At 53.2% G+C, this 17126-nt stretch overlaps 1 protein-coding gene across 1 annotated transcript; it reads left to right on the top strand.

The window, feature by feature from the left end:
* Positions 1 to 3513: 3513 nt before the first annotated feature.
* On the top strand, positions 3514 to 15442 carry P2RX1 (purinergic receptor P2X 1). The gene is made up of 13 exons (XM_027734385.2): positions 3514 to 3884; positions 7102 to 7249; positions 7750 to 7821; positions 8264 to 8333; positions 8929 to 9025; positions 9275 to 9355; positions 10591 to 10732; positions 11847 to 11977; positions 12610 to 12700; positions 13362 to 13427; positions 14034 to 14126; positions 14633 to 14680; positions 15001 to 15442. The coding sequence occupies exons 1-12, from the start codon at positions 3748 to 3750 to the stop codon at positions 14675 to 14677; spliced, it is 1173 nt and encodes a 390-aa protein (XP_027590186.1). The 5' UTR covers positions 3514 to 3747; the 3' UTR covers positions 14678 to 14680; positions 15001 to 15442.
* Positions 15443 to 17126: the final 1684 nt, after the last annotated feature.

The following is a 17126-nucleotide window of genomic DNA, read 5'->3' on the forward strand; positions in this document are numbered from 1 at the left end:
CTGGGTTACTCCTCCCCATCCACAGATCTGAGCGTGCTGCACATTTTTGTGCTGAAATTCAGAGCTCTGTGCTGGACTCTGCCAAGCATGAGTCCGGGTTGCGTAATGAGCTTCATCTCTTATTTTTGGGTTTCCTCCCCCCCCCCAATAAGTTTTTGGAAAAGCTATGTCTGAGAGCCTAGAAAGACCTGTCAGCTTTTATGCCTTCCACAGTTTTGTTTTTGTGGGTGTGGGTGGGGTTGATCCCCATGAAGAGGCTTTCAGAGCACCCTCTTTGTGCTCCAGCAGCTCCTCCATCCTCTGTGTCCATGTCCCAGCTCAAAGCAAGGATGCACTCACATTTCCAAATGTCTCCCTTAAAAACACTATTTTTTTGCAGGCTGAGCCTCTTTAATGGGCAGGGGGAAGGAGTTGCTTTGGCAGCTGTGGATGGAGCCCTGTGCTGACCCTGTGCAGAACTGCCAGGGATACCCTCAGAGGGTCACCAGCCCTCAATGCCCTTGGCATCTGGCTCAGCTGGGACTGGAGATGCTGGATGAGGCTAAGACTGGTGCTGGGGACTAGTCAGTGCCAGCTGACCCAGGAGAGCATGTGGGCAATCTGGTCCTGGGGCTTTGCAACCCTGGACACAAACACAGATTTTAGGACCTCATTTGCTGTTTCTGCTTCCATATTCCCCTCTGGTGGGCCATGGAGCTTGATGGGTTCATTTTCCTTATCTCTACCTGGTTTTAGAATCAGAATTACCTGGTTTGGGTAGAAAGGAACCTTAAAGACCACCATGGGCAGGGACACCTTCACTAGACCAGGTTGCTCAAAGCTCCATCCAATCTGGCCTTGAACACTTCCAGTGTTACCCTCTGTGTCCCTGTCTTGTCTCATTTGTTCCCTTGTTTTCATGCTGCTCAGGTCAAGCCCAGCTCAGCACTGGGCCCAGGGAAAACCCATCCTTAGTGCCCGGGACCTGCTGCAGCCTCCAGCAGCATCCGGAGTCTTTGCACCTCATCACTCCAGGCAGAGCAGCCCCGGGGCCTCCCGCCTGCTCTGCTTGGAAGTGGCCAAGAGATACAAAAGTTTATTCAGAGGAAATGAATGTGGTGTGCATTGACACCATCACATGAGTTTGTGTCTGTGGGAACCCCAGATAAAGCCAGCCCCGAGGTCCCTGCTGTGTGTGAGTGTCAGTGCAGCGGGTCAGGGGACCCCCCACGAGCTGCACTTTACACAGGAGGCTGATCAAAACCTCTTTCCACTAATTCTGTTTTTATTTTTCGTTTAGGTGTTGCAGGAATATATTTATTGTCACAACCAACAGAAAACAAGCCCTGCACCACCAGTGCCTGCACCACACCCAAAAGCATCACAGCCCTGTGCCCTCAGCATCTCCAGGCTGGTGAGTGCCGTGTTGGGCAGGTAATTTAACAGCTGAACAGCCCCAGCAGGGCACTGTCCCTCGATAACCACCTGGCAGAGGCAGGGAGGTGTGTTAGCTGGCACACCAGACACCTGGCACCACCAAGACACCTTTTCAGGGTCATGTAGATAAGCAGTCCCAGCCCAAACCTACTGAATTCCCTGTTATAAAGTAATTTAAAGAGCGGCAGTGCCAGGGGTGGTGTGGGCATGAGCAATGGTGACGTGCAAGCCCACGAGGGTTTAGGCTGTGGGTTTTTTTCAAACATTGGGGTTCTATGGCCAAAGAGGGTGTCTGTGCTGGGTGCTGTTATCAGCCCAGAAGGAGACCCAGGCCCTGTGGGTGCTCCCATGGTGGGGTTCCATGCTCCCAACATCGCTCTGGACACATCCACAGGGTCCCGCCCCACCCACCAGCTGCAACATGGCTCCAAGAGATTATAAAATGGGAGATGCATAATGTCTCCCAATGGAAAGTATTTTAGCTAAATCCATGCTCTAACCATTTTATTGACTCCAAGTACCAGCGAGGAGGTTAGAAGTGGCTCTTTTACAAGTCATTTTGCTGTTAAATTTAGCTGTCCTATTTTCATTATCCCCATGGCTTTGGCAAGGGTGAGCAGCCTTCCCTAAAAGGCCTCGTTTCATACAGTAAGTTATTTGCTTCTCTCCTGACAGATATCTAAGCTTATAAGGTTTGTCTGCTCCACTCAATAGCAGTATCAGCCTTCAATCTTGTGTGATTAGCATCAGCATTTCGTATTTGCTTTTGGCTCCCTGTCTGACAGCTTTCCACGTTGCTGAGGGCTGGGGCGTTGGGACTGCATCACGTCACTTGCAACGTGGGATCATCTGATTTTGATTCCCATGCTTCATGGTATGCCCAAAAGATTTGGATAACTGGTTCAGCTGCTTTTCCCCCAGTTTTCTCTATTGGCCAGCAAAGGTAATCGATTTGTTCCGCTCACTTTGTGGTTGTCAGGTCTGCAATATATTGAGTCGAAAGGTCAACGTGACAGCAAGTGAAGGGCAGTTGAACTTGAGAGGTGGTGATGCTGAGAGAAATGTTCCAGAAAGGAAAGATTTATCCCAGCAGGTTAAGCTTTTCCATATTTCCATTTCCTCCTGCAGGGAGGGCCCTTGTCCCAGGCTCGGTGGCTGCAGAGAGCCAGCAACTCCTTCAAGGTCATGGGAGGCAGAGATGAACTGGGGCTCATGGGATGGAGACTGTCCTTGCAGGGAGTGCTGAAGTGGCTGGGCTCTGGGATGTTGGGGGAAAAAAATCCTCTGTTTCTCCTGAAACAACCCTGCTCAGTCTTCGCATTCCCCTCCCCAGCAAAGATCCCCCTGTGGGGCTGTGCCCTGGTGCTGCCTAGAGGGATGCAATGGGGACACAGGGTACCTCATCCACAGCCTCTGTGCTCCCTCCCTCCCCCTAACTTCCCACTGTGGTGATGTTGGACCCCAAATTTCAGTCTGACATGTTCAAATCCACTCCCTTTCTCAGTGATATTTGCTTAAAGTGGTGCCTGCTGAGCATCCCTCACTGTGATCCTGGCTGGCCTGGCCCTGCTCATGGCCGGGCCTTTCAGGAAATGCTGGGAATGCTGAAAATGCTTCGAAATGCACCCAGCCCAAGTGCTGGGAGCCAGCCAAGCCCCAGCTGTTCAGTCTCACCATGGGAGGGGGCCAAGCTGGGCACCCGTCTGCCCGTGGGTTGGCTCTGAATTGCTGGGCTGGGGTTTCTGTGCCCCCCCCCCCCTTTCATGACCTTTTTCTGGAGCAGACAGAGTAGGACGTGGGTTTGGGACACTAATGGGAGACCCACAGCCTGAGGTGGCTGCTGGGGTAGAAAAGGTGATACCCCCATCCCAGTTCCTAAAATCCTCTCCCAGGACCCCCACCACCTCCATCCCACTCTTGCTCCCAGGAATGCCTCGTGCTCATCCCGAGCCCTGCCCGCAGCCCCTCCATCCCCAGGGAAGGCCCTGCCTGGGTGAGGGTGCATCCCCTGCAGGCAGACAGCTTCATCCTGCTGGCACGTGGGCTCGGCAGCGGGGTGGCCCTGCACCCTCCCGCACCCTGTCCCACCCCCGGACCATGTAGGGCACCCGCTGCTCCCAGCCCAGAGCTTATAGGAAGAGGAAGCCCCATCCCTGCACAGAGGAGGAAACCCGCCAGCCCAGATGAGCACGGAGCCACGCCGATAGCACTCTTATTTTGGTTTTTTTTCTCCGCTGTGCAAACAGAGGAGCTGCTGGGCCAGCGGTGGGCACAGCCCACACGGCAAACAGCGGGGCTGCCGGGAGGCTGCGGCACAGCCCTGGCGCAGCCATGGGGCAGAAGTGCATGGACAAGGTGTCCTCCTTCCTCTTCGAGTATGACACCCCTCGGATGGTGCTGGTGAGGAACAAGAAGGTGGGACTGACCTTCCGGCTGATCCAGCTCATCGTCCTGGCGTACATCATCGGGTAAGGCTCCCCCTAAAATCTATTGCCACTGGGTTAAAAAGCAACGGAGAGAAAGGGACTCCTATAATCCCGATATCCCAGTGCAGGGGGGTCATTGCTGATGGCATCGCATCCCTCTGGCCGTGGCTGCTCCTGTGCAGCCCAGTGTCCCACCATGGCTCTTTCAGGTGGCCGCTTGGTCCCCACGTCCTCCCCAGAAGCTGCTGTGTGTGCGGGCTGCAGGCTCATCCCTGCCCAGCCCTGCTCCGCACGCCAGGGCCCCGTCTCCTCACTGAGCCCCGTCCAAATCCTGCTCGAGCTGCTGGACGGTGGCCTGAGAATCTGTTGTTATTTTTATTTTCATTTATATTAAATAAGAGGCATCTGGGGCCAGCGCGGTGATTTGTGAGACCCAAGCGGCTCGAGGCAGGGCCATAAATCTCCCTGTCCACCGCCCTGACGCTGGGGCCGAGACGGAGCCTGGCTCCAAATTCCTGGTCTGCTTTGCTTCTGGGAGGCAGCTCCAAGAGCAGCAGCAGTGCAAGGGCAACTGGTTAAAAAAGGCAGCGAGTGGAGCGGGCGGGATCAGAGCTGGATGAGGATGTGTATCCTCAGGTGCCCTGAGGTTGCTGCTCCTGACACAGGGATTCAGTCCTTGTCCCCTCAGTGTGGGATGATGCAGCATGGTGTGGGATGTGACGGTTGCTAAGTCTTTGCTGTGGCCCCATGGCTGCTGTGGGCTCAATCCTAGAGAGAGATCAGCACCCTTTCATTGGGAAGGGCCCCATAGCAGGAGGTTTAAAGGGAGAGGGGGTGTCTGGCCACGAACGGGAAAATCCGGGTATTTTTGGGGTGCAGGTGCTACATGTGTCTCACGTAGCACAAAGGAAAGGCAGTGGCTCGCAGGGCTCAGTGCAAGCAAGTTGCTGTAGGGAGAAGAGATGGCCAACCTTGCTTTTAGCAGATTCCCTGGAAAGGGAGAAAACCTTCCCAGGGGGTCACTGTGGGATTCCCACATTGCTCCCACGCTGCTCATCAGCTCATTGCTCTATTGCAAAGGGTTTTGCACTGGCCCAGGCTGGTGTTGGTGGGAGCAGCTTTGTCTCTCCTAAGGACTCAACCTGTGAAGCCCCAAGGCTCCAGCAAACGTGGCTCAGGGTGGTTGGGGAACAGGCACAGATGGTTGCTCAGAGCAGGACTTCCTAAGGAAATGTGGCTTAAGCAACCAGCTAAACTGGACGGGACAGAGAGAGAACCAGCTTGGGGGTGACAGCCGGGGGCAGAGAGGAGGAGGTTGGCGTATAGTTGCTGTAATTCCCAAGTTTTTCCTGGTTTGGTGGGGTTGGGCACCTCTAGCAAGGGGCTGCCTGTGAGTGCAGCTGCCCACAGTTCCACTAGTCCCTTGCTGCCCACAGCACTGTCCCCAGCTCCCTGCCCACAGCACTGTCCCCAGCTCCTTGCCTGCACTGACCCACAATGCCTGAGATTTTCTCTCCTTTGAAAGCCAGTTTGGCAGCCAAATACGTATTTATTTACCATTCTCCCGGCTTTGGTGCCCTCTTGGCAGCAGGCATGGGATGCGTGTCAATGCATGGATGTGCTGGACAGAACGTGGGCAGTGCCATCAGGGCACAGATGTGGGGCCAACCCCCCCGAGAGACCCTGTGTCACCCCTGGGGAGCAGCTCTTCTTTCCTCTGATGACAGATAAGGTGGTATCACTGCCGGCCAGGCGATGCCAGGCGCTTTCTGTGTTTCATTTCCTGAAACCTCGCATGCAAGGAGCCTTGGGCTGAGCCACAGGATGGGGCTGGCAAGGGAAGAGTGTTTGGTGATCCTGCCACATTGGGAAGTGACACCAGGGGACATTTACCACCTGGGCAGGGCTTGCTGCAGCATTTACAGCTTCACGGGAAAACCGTGTTTTGTTTGCTGTGACCTGCTTGGCAGCAGGGTGGGGGCCACATCCTGCCCTGCCATGTGTCCCAGTGGGGTGCCCAGCCATGGGCAGTCCCCTCTGCCAGGAATGGATGTGGTGACAGCGGCAGAGGCTGCGCTGGAGGCAGATGTAGGGAAACACTCTGCCATGGTGCTACAGCTCACAACCTCCTGCAGCCCCGAGGGCATGGGAAAGATGCCCAGTGTAACCAGTGTAATCCAGTATGGTCTTCTGCCGTGGGGGAGGAGGTTGGAGCTGGGGGTCTCAGCTGGGGTGGCACCAGTGCTGAATTTCTCCTCCCATCCCCATGCCTTTGCCCTCTGTCCCGGGATGCTGATGGGGCTGCAAGCTAAAAAGTTCTGTCCCCAAGAGGTCCCTGTGAGGTCCAGCAGCCACAGGGAAAACCTCCAGGCAGTGCCTGGGGTTCCCCCGTTCTCCTCCCTGCCCATCAGCCAGGTGCCAGAGGACAGGTTGACATGCCAGGCTGGTGTCACGGATGGTCCAATGGGCCACGTGCTGCCTCTGCCATGGCCAGTGGGACTGATGCCCACGGCGGTGGGGACAAAATCCAGATCGCTCCTTTTTTAGTGCCGGGAATGCTCCGCGCCGCCGGGAGCACTACCCGAAATGGTTGCTCGCCCATGTTTACAGTGTCCCAGAGTCAGAGTTAATCCAGCGGCAGCTTGTTTACGCCATAGGTTAAATAGTGTCAGGAGCCCGCCCTAATGGCTGAGTGATGGGCTGGGAAAGGCAGGGAGAGAGAGGTCTGTTCCGGCCACAGCAGTGTCCCTACCCCTGCTCCTGCAGCCCTCTTGCACACAGGGCCATGGCTCCACATTCCCTTTGCTGCGTGGGGAATGGTGGCCCTGGATGTGAGCCGTGTCCAGGCTCAGCTCCGTGTTGGCCTTGGAGGCACTGACTTCTGGAGAGTGCCTTTGCAGTGGATCAGAAGGGTTCGGGTGGGTCACTGAGCCCAGCAAGCTGCAAACTCACGAGGCTTTAATCCCAAATTGCCAATGGCCATGCTGCTCCATCTGCCTTCACACACTCTCAGCCACAAAATATGTCCCAGTCCCCAAAGCACATCATCTCAGTCAGGGCCTGCAGCTACCACATGCCTTGGGCAAAGGGTGGGAAAGTTCAGCAACACATCCCTCAACCAGCTGGAGCAAATTTGGCAAATTACCCCCCCCAGGTGAGACTTGGTAGAAAAAGCCCCAGTCCCCAGTATTGTGCTGGGAACTGAGTTTTTGTGGAGGAGTGTTGGTGGCTGTGCTTATCCTACCACTTCCCTCTCCAGGTGGGTGTTCCTCTACGAGAAGGGTTACCAGTCTCAGGACAGCATTGTCAGCTCGGTCTCGGTGAAGCTGAAAGGGCTGACGCTGACCAATGAGAGTGTCATGGGCCCTCACATCTGGGATGTGGTGGACTATGTTTTCCCACCCCAGGTAAGGAGGATGGTGGGTGGTTTGCTTCTGTCCCAGTGGCTGCTTTTCCTCATGTGCTGGGGTGCAGGTGGGTCCTTAGTGTAGGCTTTCTGCAGGGCTACCCATGACATGGTATCCCTGTGGTGGAAAGCAGGTTACTCCTGCCACAAACCTCTGCCCATATATCACCCCTGGGGAGAATTTGGTGCTTGGGACCCACCATGGCGGATGGGGTACGTTAGAGGCCGGCTCTGAAAAGACCAAGATTCCTCCAGACCAGCATCTCAGGCAGCAAAGGGGGTCCTCCACTGTCCCGGGGCTGGTGGCACTATATGTCCTCAGGGACACCACCAGCTTCCTGAGCTGCAGCAGAGAGGGTGGAGGATCTAAAGTTAGGAGAAAGGTGCCATCTGCCTGGATGTGTCCTGGTGGGTTGGGTGCCCTACACCTTGCCCCAGGGACAGGCTCCTCACAGAGGAGACGCTGTGCTGGCTGTGAGCTTGTTGGCTGTGTCTCCACAGGGGGACAACTCATTTGTGGTGATGACCAACTTCATTGTCACCCCTGGACAGAAACAAGGAACCTGCCCAGAGGTAAACACACCAGCTTCCTTCAGTGGGCTCAGCTTCTGTAATTCAGGGTGGTGGCACTGGGGAAGGGCTTTTTCTGATGTTGGGAGGTTTAGTAAAACCCTGAACCTGGCCCCATATTACTGTTCCTGACTTGTGTGTTCTATATGAAGGCTTTTATTCTGCTGAAAACCAGGCAGCACCCATTTAAGTTTTCTTCCCTCTGAGATGATCAAGAAGAGCAGACTCGAGACTTCAATAAAAGCATGTGCCTGAAGTCGAAAAAACAAATCCCCCCCCTTTTTCCTGTTTAATCTGAACATCCTTGGTTGGGAAGGATGGACAAGGCTCTGGCTGCAGCTGAGCAGCACGCCCTCAAGGGAGATGCTGCCTGGTGAGGGAGCAGGGACAGAGGGACCAAAGCTGCAGGGTGGGATGCTGAGAGGTGGCTGCTTTCTCCAAACAGCTGCCGGACGCCGGGCTCTGCACGCGGGACAGCGACTGCATCAAAGGGAGATACAGCCGGCAGGGACAAGGTACGGCCCCGAGGCTCCGGCACCGGGGCTTGTGGTGAGACACCGAGCAGAGCTGCTGGGTGGGGTGTCTGGCAGGGGGACCACGGCTGGGCTCTCTGGTGGGGCACCTGCTTTGGACCACCAGCTAATGAGATCTGGGAAAAGCCTTTGACATGCTGGCTGAATGTCCCACCAGCTAATGAGATCTGGGAAAAGCCTTTGACATGCTGGCTGAATGTCCCACCTAGGCTGGTCCTGCTTTCCTCTTCTGAAAGACACCTGAGCTGCAAAAAGCTCTGCCAGCAAAAGGTTAATCAAGACTAAACCACTTCCCCCAAACTGCTGTCCTCTAGCTGCTCGGCATTTTCTGATATGTGTTTTAGCATGAAAAAGGCCCAGCTGCTCCCCTGCACAGCAGTGCAAGAGAAACCACTGCCCTGAGCTGAGAGGCCACAATTAATTACCCTTTTTACAAGGGGGCACCAAAGCCCTGAGCGTTTAGTGCCTTGGATACCTTTGGCAGAGCTGAAGCCCCAACCAGATCCCATCCATCCCAGTGTGAGGCTGGGATTTCCCAGCATCCAGGGGTGTGAGCAGCTGTTTCTCTTCCACACAGGGCTCATGACAGGCAAGTGTGTGCCCTTCAACAGCTCGGTGAAGACCTGTGAGATCTTTGGCTGGTGCCCTGTTGAAGTTGATGAGCATGTTCCCAGGTGAGGAATCCTGTTGTTGCCCTCTTTCCCACCCCAGCTGCAGCAGCAGCACTTGATGTGGGGCAGAGCAAGACCAGGCTCTGTGAGATGTGGCCAGGACAGCCTGGGTCGCGAAAGACCAGAAAGGGAAGGGATGAGATCACCATTTCTCTGGGTCCTGCTTGTCCCAGTTTAAATCTGAATCTTCACCAAATGGGGCTTTCCCTACAGGCTGGAGAGCCAAGTGATGTCAACACTTGTGTTTTTCAGCCCTGCCCTGTTGTCAGAAGCAGAGAAGTTCACCTTGTTCATCAAGAACAGCATCACCTTCCCCAAGTTCAAGGTGTCCAGGTAAGGGGAGGTTTGGGGGAATGGTTTCTGTTTAGTTCCTCCAGCTGTGTCCCTTAGGGGGAACCATCTGTGTGGCTGGATGCTTGATGGTGTCCCTCAGCAGTGAGCCCAGGACTACTCCAGCTGCTGCACTGATCCCCAGATTAGCTCATAGGAACTGAGACATTTCCCTCCCAAATCTGTCCCACCTCAGCTGCTGGCTGTATTCACCAGAAAGATTTCTGGTACTAACATCTCCCGAGTTACCCTCACATGATGCACATGAAAATACAGTTTCTCTGATTCTTCATTTTTCTCCTCCCTTTTCTTCCCTGAGAAAACATTAAAATAACTGTGTGGCACAGTGGGGTGTGAGCAGCCAGGACAAGCTTGGTGCCAAAAAGGAGCAGAAGTTCCTCTTAACAGTACAGTTCCCACCTGTTTCTGCAACGGGTTGTGGGGTCAGCTCCTTCCAGGCAGTGCTGGGAACAGTGCTGCTGGCTGAAGGAGCACTTGTAAGAGGATTTGTGATGGCACTGATTATACATGATTTGGAACAAATTATCAGAAGCTATTTGTGCTGAAGATGGCAGATTCTTCTCTCTAAGCTGGTCGTGTCCCAGGGTTAAATGTCCTGGCAGCCAGGATGTTTGGAAAAGCCTTGGGCTGAGCTCGTGCTGCTGCCAGAGAGGTGGCTGGGAGTGGGGACAGCCCCTGCCCCAGCAGCAAGGAGGGGTGTCCTGAGCAAGAGCAGGCTGGAGGGGACACAGTGAGGGGAGCTGGTCCTCAGAGTGAGGGTGACTGGACTGGCTGCTGTGGCAGGGGCTGCACCAGACCCAGCTGGGTCATGGGGAACTTCCTGCCTTTGATCACCGCTGGCAACGAACTGCTGAGCATCCACGATGGGACATGGTTGAGCAAGACACGAGTCTTACAAAATCATCTGGGGCTGGGAGGTTCAGAGAAAGGCTATTTTTAAGGGAAAGAGCAGAGCAGGGTGGAAGGCAAGAGGTTTTCCTTTTCTTTTCACCCTTTACGGAGGAGATAACAAACTCCAGCTAAATGTAAAAGCTGCTATCCGTGAGCTGTCCCAACTGAGAATTGTTGGTGCATGGAGCAATTGCCTGGCAGAGCCCACGGACAAGCTGGCATGGGAACAGAAGAGGGCCATTGGTTGGACAAGGACCTCCAGAGGTGCTTTCCCTCCCAAATTATTGGATTATTCAGATTCCTTCTCACTTTCTTTTCATTCACAGGCGCAACTTGGTTGAGAGTGTTACCAAACAGTACCTGAAGAAATGCACCTATAACAAAGCCACCGATTCCTTGTGCCCTGTGTTTGAACTGGGATATATAGTGAAGGAATCGGGTCAGAATTTTACCTTCCTGGCTATTAAGGTACTTGAATTTCAAATGATGTTCCTTGCTGAAGGGGGGAGGGGGACACTGGCAGAGCAATCATCCCCAGCTGTTGAGATGATTTTCTGTTATCTCAAGAACTCTTGAGAAAACAGAAGTGTCAGAATTAGCTGTTAAAGATTATGAATCTCCTTGGACATGGCCTAATATTTATGCCTTTCTTGGAAACTCTTGACAAGATTTGACCTGCTGGCAGTAAATCCAGGGTTCAGTTTGGTTTAATTTGTGCAATGAATAACTGGAGCTGTGTGGCCAAATCCCATCCAATTGAGCTTGGAAATCCCAGCTGGATGGTCAAATATCAGTCATTGCACAGTGCCAACTGCAGCCTCTCCCCAGGCTCTGAAATGCAGCTTTGCAGCACTTCTCAGGCTGATGTGCAAGAGTATCTGCTATTCGTGGGCTGCAGAGCCTTATGATAACCTTGCCAGGCATTGAATAAAAGCAGAGGCTTGCATATACGAACATATATTGCATATATTAGAACACACATGCACCCAGAGAAACTGTGGCTGCCCCATCCCTGGAAGTGTCCAAGGCCAGACTGGACGGGGCTTGGAGCAACCTGGGATAGTGGAAGGTGTCCCTGCCCATGGCAGGGGGTTGGAACCAGATGGTCTTTGTGGGACCTTTCCCTTCCAACACAAACCATTCTATAATTCTATATACTAAAGGTGTAGAAATATGAGCCTCTGGGACACAGCTAGTTACAACCTGGAGTGAGCTCATGACTAACTGCTTCATTTCCTGAGTAATCCCCTGGGTAGAATCAGGCAAGGGAAAGCTGTTCCCATAAGGACTGTGAGGGATCTGCAGTGAGCACTGTTTCTCAGGACCATGCCTTGGGCACAGGGTGCCCAAGAGGGCTTGAATCTGGCTGTGTATCCAGCATCCAGGGCAGAAGCAAGAGCCTCCACGAAGGGCACAAAGCTGAGGCTGTCCAGGAGGGCTGAGGCAGCGGTGAGGTCTGTGTACCTGGAGAGCCAGGACACCCCACAGCACTGAGACAGGACATGTATGAGGAGGGAGAGCATTTTTCTGTGTGGGCCAGGCCCAAGAGGGGGCAACCTCGTGACTCCCCTCTCTGCTGCAGGGTGGAGTGGTGGGCATCACCATAGACTGGAACTGCGACCTCGACTGGCCTGTCCGGTACTGCAAACCCATTTACCAGTTCCACGGCCTTTACAATGATGACAGTAATGTTTCACCAGGCTTCAACTTCAGGTAAGGACACACCTGTTAATTCTCCAGCATAATTCAGAGGTGACAGCTCTCGGGTTCCCACAGCACTCAAGGGATGGTGGAGGGTCAGAGACTGTTCTCCAAAATACTCTCTACCTCTGCAGTGCCAGACAGCAGTGCTCTTTTTAAAACAGCATGAGAAAAGTGATAGCACAGCCCTTGGCCTCAAAATTACCCCATTTCCTTTCCCTGTACATCTCCTCCCCCTTGCAGACTCTCCTGCTCAGCTGAGCTCTTGGGAAACCCTCTGAAAGCCTGGAGATGGTGCAGGGTCATCTCCCATGTTCCCACACTTCAAAACACTCTCTAACCTCTGCTCTGTGAGACAATCACTTGTGCTGCACCAATATCTGCTGTCACACAGCACTTGGGGACATCAGGTCAAACAGCACGAGCAGGAGCTGGAACCCCAGCTTGCAGGTGGGAAAGGGAGGCACAGAGAGGAGAGGTGCCAACAGCCCAACTCCTTCAGGGGGTTTAAGGAGAAGGTCAGGACCATGGCTGTGATAGCAGATTCCCAGATCTTTGTCCCACCAAGATCCCCATGCTGTTGGGTTGCAGGGGGCTGTTAGGCACCCTGGCAGGCCATTAACACTCAGCATCCAATTGGACAGATATGCCAAGTACTACAAAGAAGATGGGATGGAAAAAAGGACCCTCTACAAGGTGTTTGGGATCCGGTTCGACATTTTGGTGAATGGCAAGGTAAGGGTGGCCAGGCACCAGGATCAGCCCTGGGTCCTCAGGAGAGCAGTGCCATGTCCTTGCGAAGGTACCAGGTCTACAACGCAGCACTGGGGTCCTGTGGGGCCAGGAAAACCAGTGTGAGGGGTTTTCTTGGGTGCTGGCCCACCCACAGGAACCCTTGGGAAGTCCCAGGGAAGGGAATATAAGAGAAGAAGCCCATTTTACAGGGCACATCTATCAGCTGCAGTTTGGTCAGTGGTTTTGTCCAAAAAACATCATGATTTTGGACAGGGGGGAAAACTGTGGAAAGTCAGACTTTTACTGGTATTTCCAAAAGCTGGACATTTTGCATTTTTCTATTTTGTCTCTTTCTTCCCAGTGGAAGAGAAGGCTTTCCTCGTGTTCCCACTGGGAATATTTACAGGGTATACTTTTTTGTTGGTTTTTTTTTTTTAATTAAAAATACAGGAAGCAAAGTAACTTAATTTTATTTCAGCCTAAAACCAAAAATATTTTTCTGTTTGACCAGCTCTGGCCCAGCTCCTGTTTCTCTCTGTGCTGTGGTTGTAGTTTGGGCTGCTGCAAGGCACTTTTGCCAAGCCCCACCTACAGCTACAGCACCTTTTTTCCCCCCCAGGCTGACTGTAACTAATCACCTATTTTCTTTGACTTTATTCAGGCAGGCAAATTTGACATCATCCCAACCATGACCACAATTGGCTCTGGAATTGGTATTTTTGGAGTGGTAAGTTCAGATATTTCCAGCCTCTATATGGAGACTCTCAAATTATTCTTCTTGCCTGTGACATCCGTGGGAAGTGTCCCTGAGCTGCAGTGAAATACTGGCTCCTGCTCAGGGAACCAGAGGATGGGCAAAGTGGGAAAGGAGGTGCTCTCCTGCCTCACTAGCTCAGGAAAATAGATTCCTGCTGGCCAATGAGGGGCAGTCTGGCTCTCCTGACAGGGCCATGCCTTGGTATCCTGATAGTTTCAAGTTAGAACTGGCATTGAGGGAGTTTTGGAGGTGATGGGCAGTATTTCATGCAGGATGGAAAACCAGCATCCTATTTGGTTATGGTTGTTACAGATTGGGTATGATGCCGAGAGTGTTGTGCTCTGCACTTGCCTAAAGTGGAAACACTTCATTTCTGTTGACTGAAGTCACCCAGTGTTGAACTCAACACACTTCACTTCTGTCCTAAAGGACAGTTGGAGGCCGTACACTCTTTAGCAACTGCCACATTGTGGGTTGAAGCAGAAGTGACCCTAAATTGTGGGACAAACTGGAAGCACACAATGGGCCAGGTGAGCTTGGAGGGCAGCTCCAACCCTAACTGTGCTTTGATTTAAGGCCTCTGTCCTCTGTGACCTGCTCCTGCTGCATTTTCTCCAAGGACGGGACTATTACAAGCAGAAGAAATTCAAATACGCAGAACAGGAGCCTGTAAGTAACAGCGAGTCCCTGCCCTGCCGAGGCTCTCGTGGGGGTGTGAGTGTGGCTGTGTGCATGAGTAATGATGCTGTAACACAAACATCCATGTTGAGGAGCAACCAGGCGCCTTCCCGAGCCCTTGGGACTGTCGGATCCATGAATCTCCTCTCCAAAATTACTGAGATCTCGTGTGACTCACTGTTAATAGCTTTATTCTCTCCCTTTAACCCCAGATATTCTGATATCTGGTAACCCTTGCATTGCTTTAAGGGAAGCAAGGGCAGACCCGTGCTTCAGCAAACTGGAAAATGTCCTCTTCTCCGCTCTCTGGGAACATCTCCATGACCATGGAATGTTTTATGGTCTTTCATAGGACACAGAAACAGCTCCCCTCAAATTCATCTGAAAATATGCTTATACATTGGGGTTTAGAAGTTGCTGCCCAACCACATTTTTCCCTGGCATTAGAAAGGAGCAGGTCTGTAAAAGAATCCTGTTTTCTCTCATTTAATCCCCAGTCAAAGTCACATAAGAAGGAAAAGGAGCCGGACAACACACAGTGAGAGGTGAGTGGTTTTTCCCCAGCCCCGCTGGCCTGTGGCTGGCAGGGGGGAGGGCTTTGGTCTCAGGGCTATGCCAAGGCCCCCAGAAAGGCAGGAGGGTTTCAGGGAAGGCAGGAGGGCTACAGGGAAGGCATGGAGGAGATCTGAGCTGAGGACAACGATGTCTAACCTGGAGTCAACATTTCGCAGCATGAGCAATTCTGGGGGCAGCACTGGGTGTGGGGTGTGGGATTGACATCACATCTTCAGTGGCAGCATTGCTCAAAGAGGGGTAATGGGGGGCAAGACACCAGAAATCACTGTGCACCTTTCTCTCTTTGCAGAATCCACACTGACCAACAAACCTGCACCCTCTTCCTCCTCCTTCTCTCCTAAAACACGGTCGCCATCCCCTGTCACCAGCCTGTGCCAGCCCCAAGGCCAGCAGGAGCAGCGTCCAACTCCAGCTCATGGGAAGGTGGTGCCCTGCAGCCAGGGCAGGGGCTGGCCGGCCCGGTACCCGGCCTCTGAGGGGCACAGGGATGCTGTGGGTGGGCTACTAAGGGACCCTTGGGGCTCTCTGCCAGCCCTGCTGCAGGGCACTGGGGTCTGCTGCCACTGCAGACCCTTCCGAAGGGCTCCCACAGCATCCTGCCTGGTGTTCCAAAACCATGCCAGGGCACCCTGCACCTGAAGCCCCTGGGTAGACCACTGCTGCCTCTCCCTTTCCCGTGGCACCCTTGGACAGCTTCAAATAGAGGAGAAGGAGAGGGAAGGAGAGCTGGCGGGAACCATGTCCAGTCCCTCAGCATAGGAGAAAAACGGTTATTTTGTAAGGATGTATTTTGTTAAAAAAAAAAAAATAAACCTTTAGTTTTTCTACTACATCCCTTGCTTGCCCCAGGGTCTGGGGTTTGCAGTGCTTTTCATCACTGGGGGGTTTGTGCATGCAAGGCAATCCCATAAATTGGGCTCGAGTGTGGGGCTCAGTGCTGGTTCCTCCAGCCCCTGCCTTCCTGTGCAGGGCCCCTGGGCCTCTGGCCATGAGCAGGGGCTGTTATCAGTGTTGTCACTTTGGTTTCCTCCTCAGACAGCCTGGCTTGGGGGGAGTGCTGGCTCACAGCCAGACATCAAGATCTGCTGCCCTGTGCCAGCTCTGCCTCAGCTGCCCTTGCTGGTCAGTGTTAGCCTGTCAGAACTGACCTTCTCGGGAGTAGCCTCACAAACCAGTTCTTTGCACCCAGGAATAAAAGTTTTCCTCTCTGCTGGAAGATTTGCACTACTCAGCATGTGCAGCTGGACATCATGGACTGTGCTCAGACCCCACATACCTGCGAGCAGACCCTGCCCTGCACTGCCGACTCTGTTCAGTTCTCCAGAATCCACCAGCACAGTCCCTCTCTGAACATCATTTTGTACCTCCCGAGGGAAATATTGTCTTGGTCACTTCAAAAGTGGATCCCAACTGCACTGTGAGAGTCAGTGAAGAGGCTGCAGGGGTTGGTGTGCCTGGGCCTGCAATGCTGCTGAGAGCAGTGGGGAGCGTGAGCCAGAGCCTGTGGGATGGACACATCACGGTGGGATTGTAGGGACACAGGAACACGCCACAGGCAGATGCAGCTGATATTTGGTCGTAAGTTCAACAAGCAGTTCAAGCCATACATTCCCCACAGGGAGATCATTTGATGTCAGCAGAATGCCTCAGCTTTCCCATGCAGGGTGGGTTTCTGTAAGGTTATCCATGGTCAGGTTTTTCACCCTTTCTCGTGCTGCTGTCCTGTGTAAGAGGTGCCAGGTGCATATACTTAAGAGGCAGAAAGAGTAAGGGAAAGCCCTGTAGTCTCTGGAGGAGCTGGTGCCTGTTCAGCGGGCACTGGGGGCGTGGGGCTGGGGGTTTCCCCAATCCATGGGGGCTCTCCTGCAGCGCTCGTGGAGGCCACGCACTGCACGGTCCCGGCTGGTGCAGCTCCCCAGCAAGCTGCCACCAGCAGAGGGGACTGCGAGACCATGTCACACAGATACGCCTGCGGGAAATCCTGTTGCCAGAGACAGCGAAGCGAGTGTTCAGGTAACCTTTCACACCCACTTAAACTGGGTCAATCTCCGGTCAAAACTTAAAATAACCAGCGCGAGGCTGCAGGTAGAGCAAGGGGCTGTTCTGCCTGCTTAATCTTTCAAGCTGCTTGGAATGCAAAGCGCCTGTTCTTCCCTAGGAAGAATTAAAAGGCAGAATAGGAAATCAGAAAAAGTGCTACTTGTACATGATCCCATGTAGTTGCTATCCAAAACTTCTGAGCTGGGATCCCTAAAAGTCCCAACACTGCTTTAAAAATCAAGTCAGGGCTTATTTGCATTTCCATACTTGCTTTTTAAAATGCAATCTTTGGGAATCCTTTTGTTTGCTTTTCATTCACCAGCAGAATGAGTGAGATATTGTGATTTTTTTTTTTTTTAATTCTTTCATCCAAAC

The sequence above is a fragment of the Pipra filicauda genome, unplaced genomic scaffold (assembly GCF_003945595.2).
Source record: "Pipra filicauda isolate LSUMZ 115617 unplaced genomic scaffold, ASM394559v2 scaffold71_size5581439_pilon, whole genome shotgun sequence".
In the NCBI taxonomy this organism is placed as follows: domain Eukaryota; kingdom Metazoa; phylum Chordata; class Aves; order Passeriformes; family Pipridae; genus Pipra; species Pipra filicauda.

What these genes read in the sequence shown, in the direction of transcription:
- P2RX1 (XM_027734385.2), top strand. Translation starts at nt 3,748, where the DNA reads ATGGGGCAGAAGTGCATGGACAAGGTGTCCTCCTTCCTCTTCGAGTAT. An exon ending in ACTATGTTTTCCCACCCCAG is followed by an intron (nt 7,250 to 7,749) that starts GTAAGGAGGATG and finishes GTGTCTCCACAG; the next exon opens with GGGGACAACTCATTTGTGGT. An exon ending in AATACGCAGAACAGGAGCCT is followed by an intron (nt 14,127 to 14,632) that starts GTAAGTAACAGC and finishes TTTAATCCCCAG; the next exon opens with TCAAAGTCACATAAGAAGGA.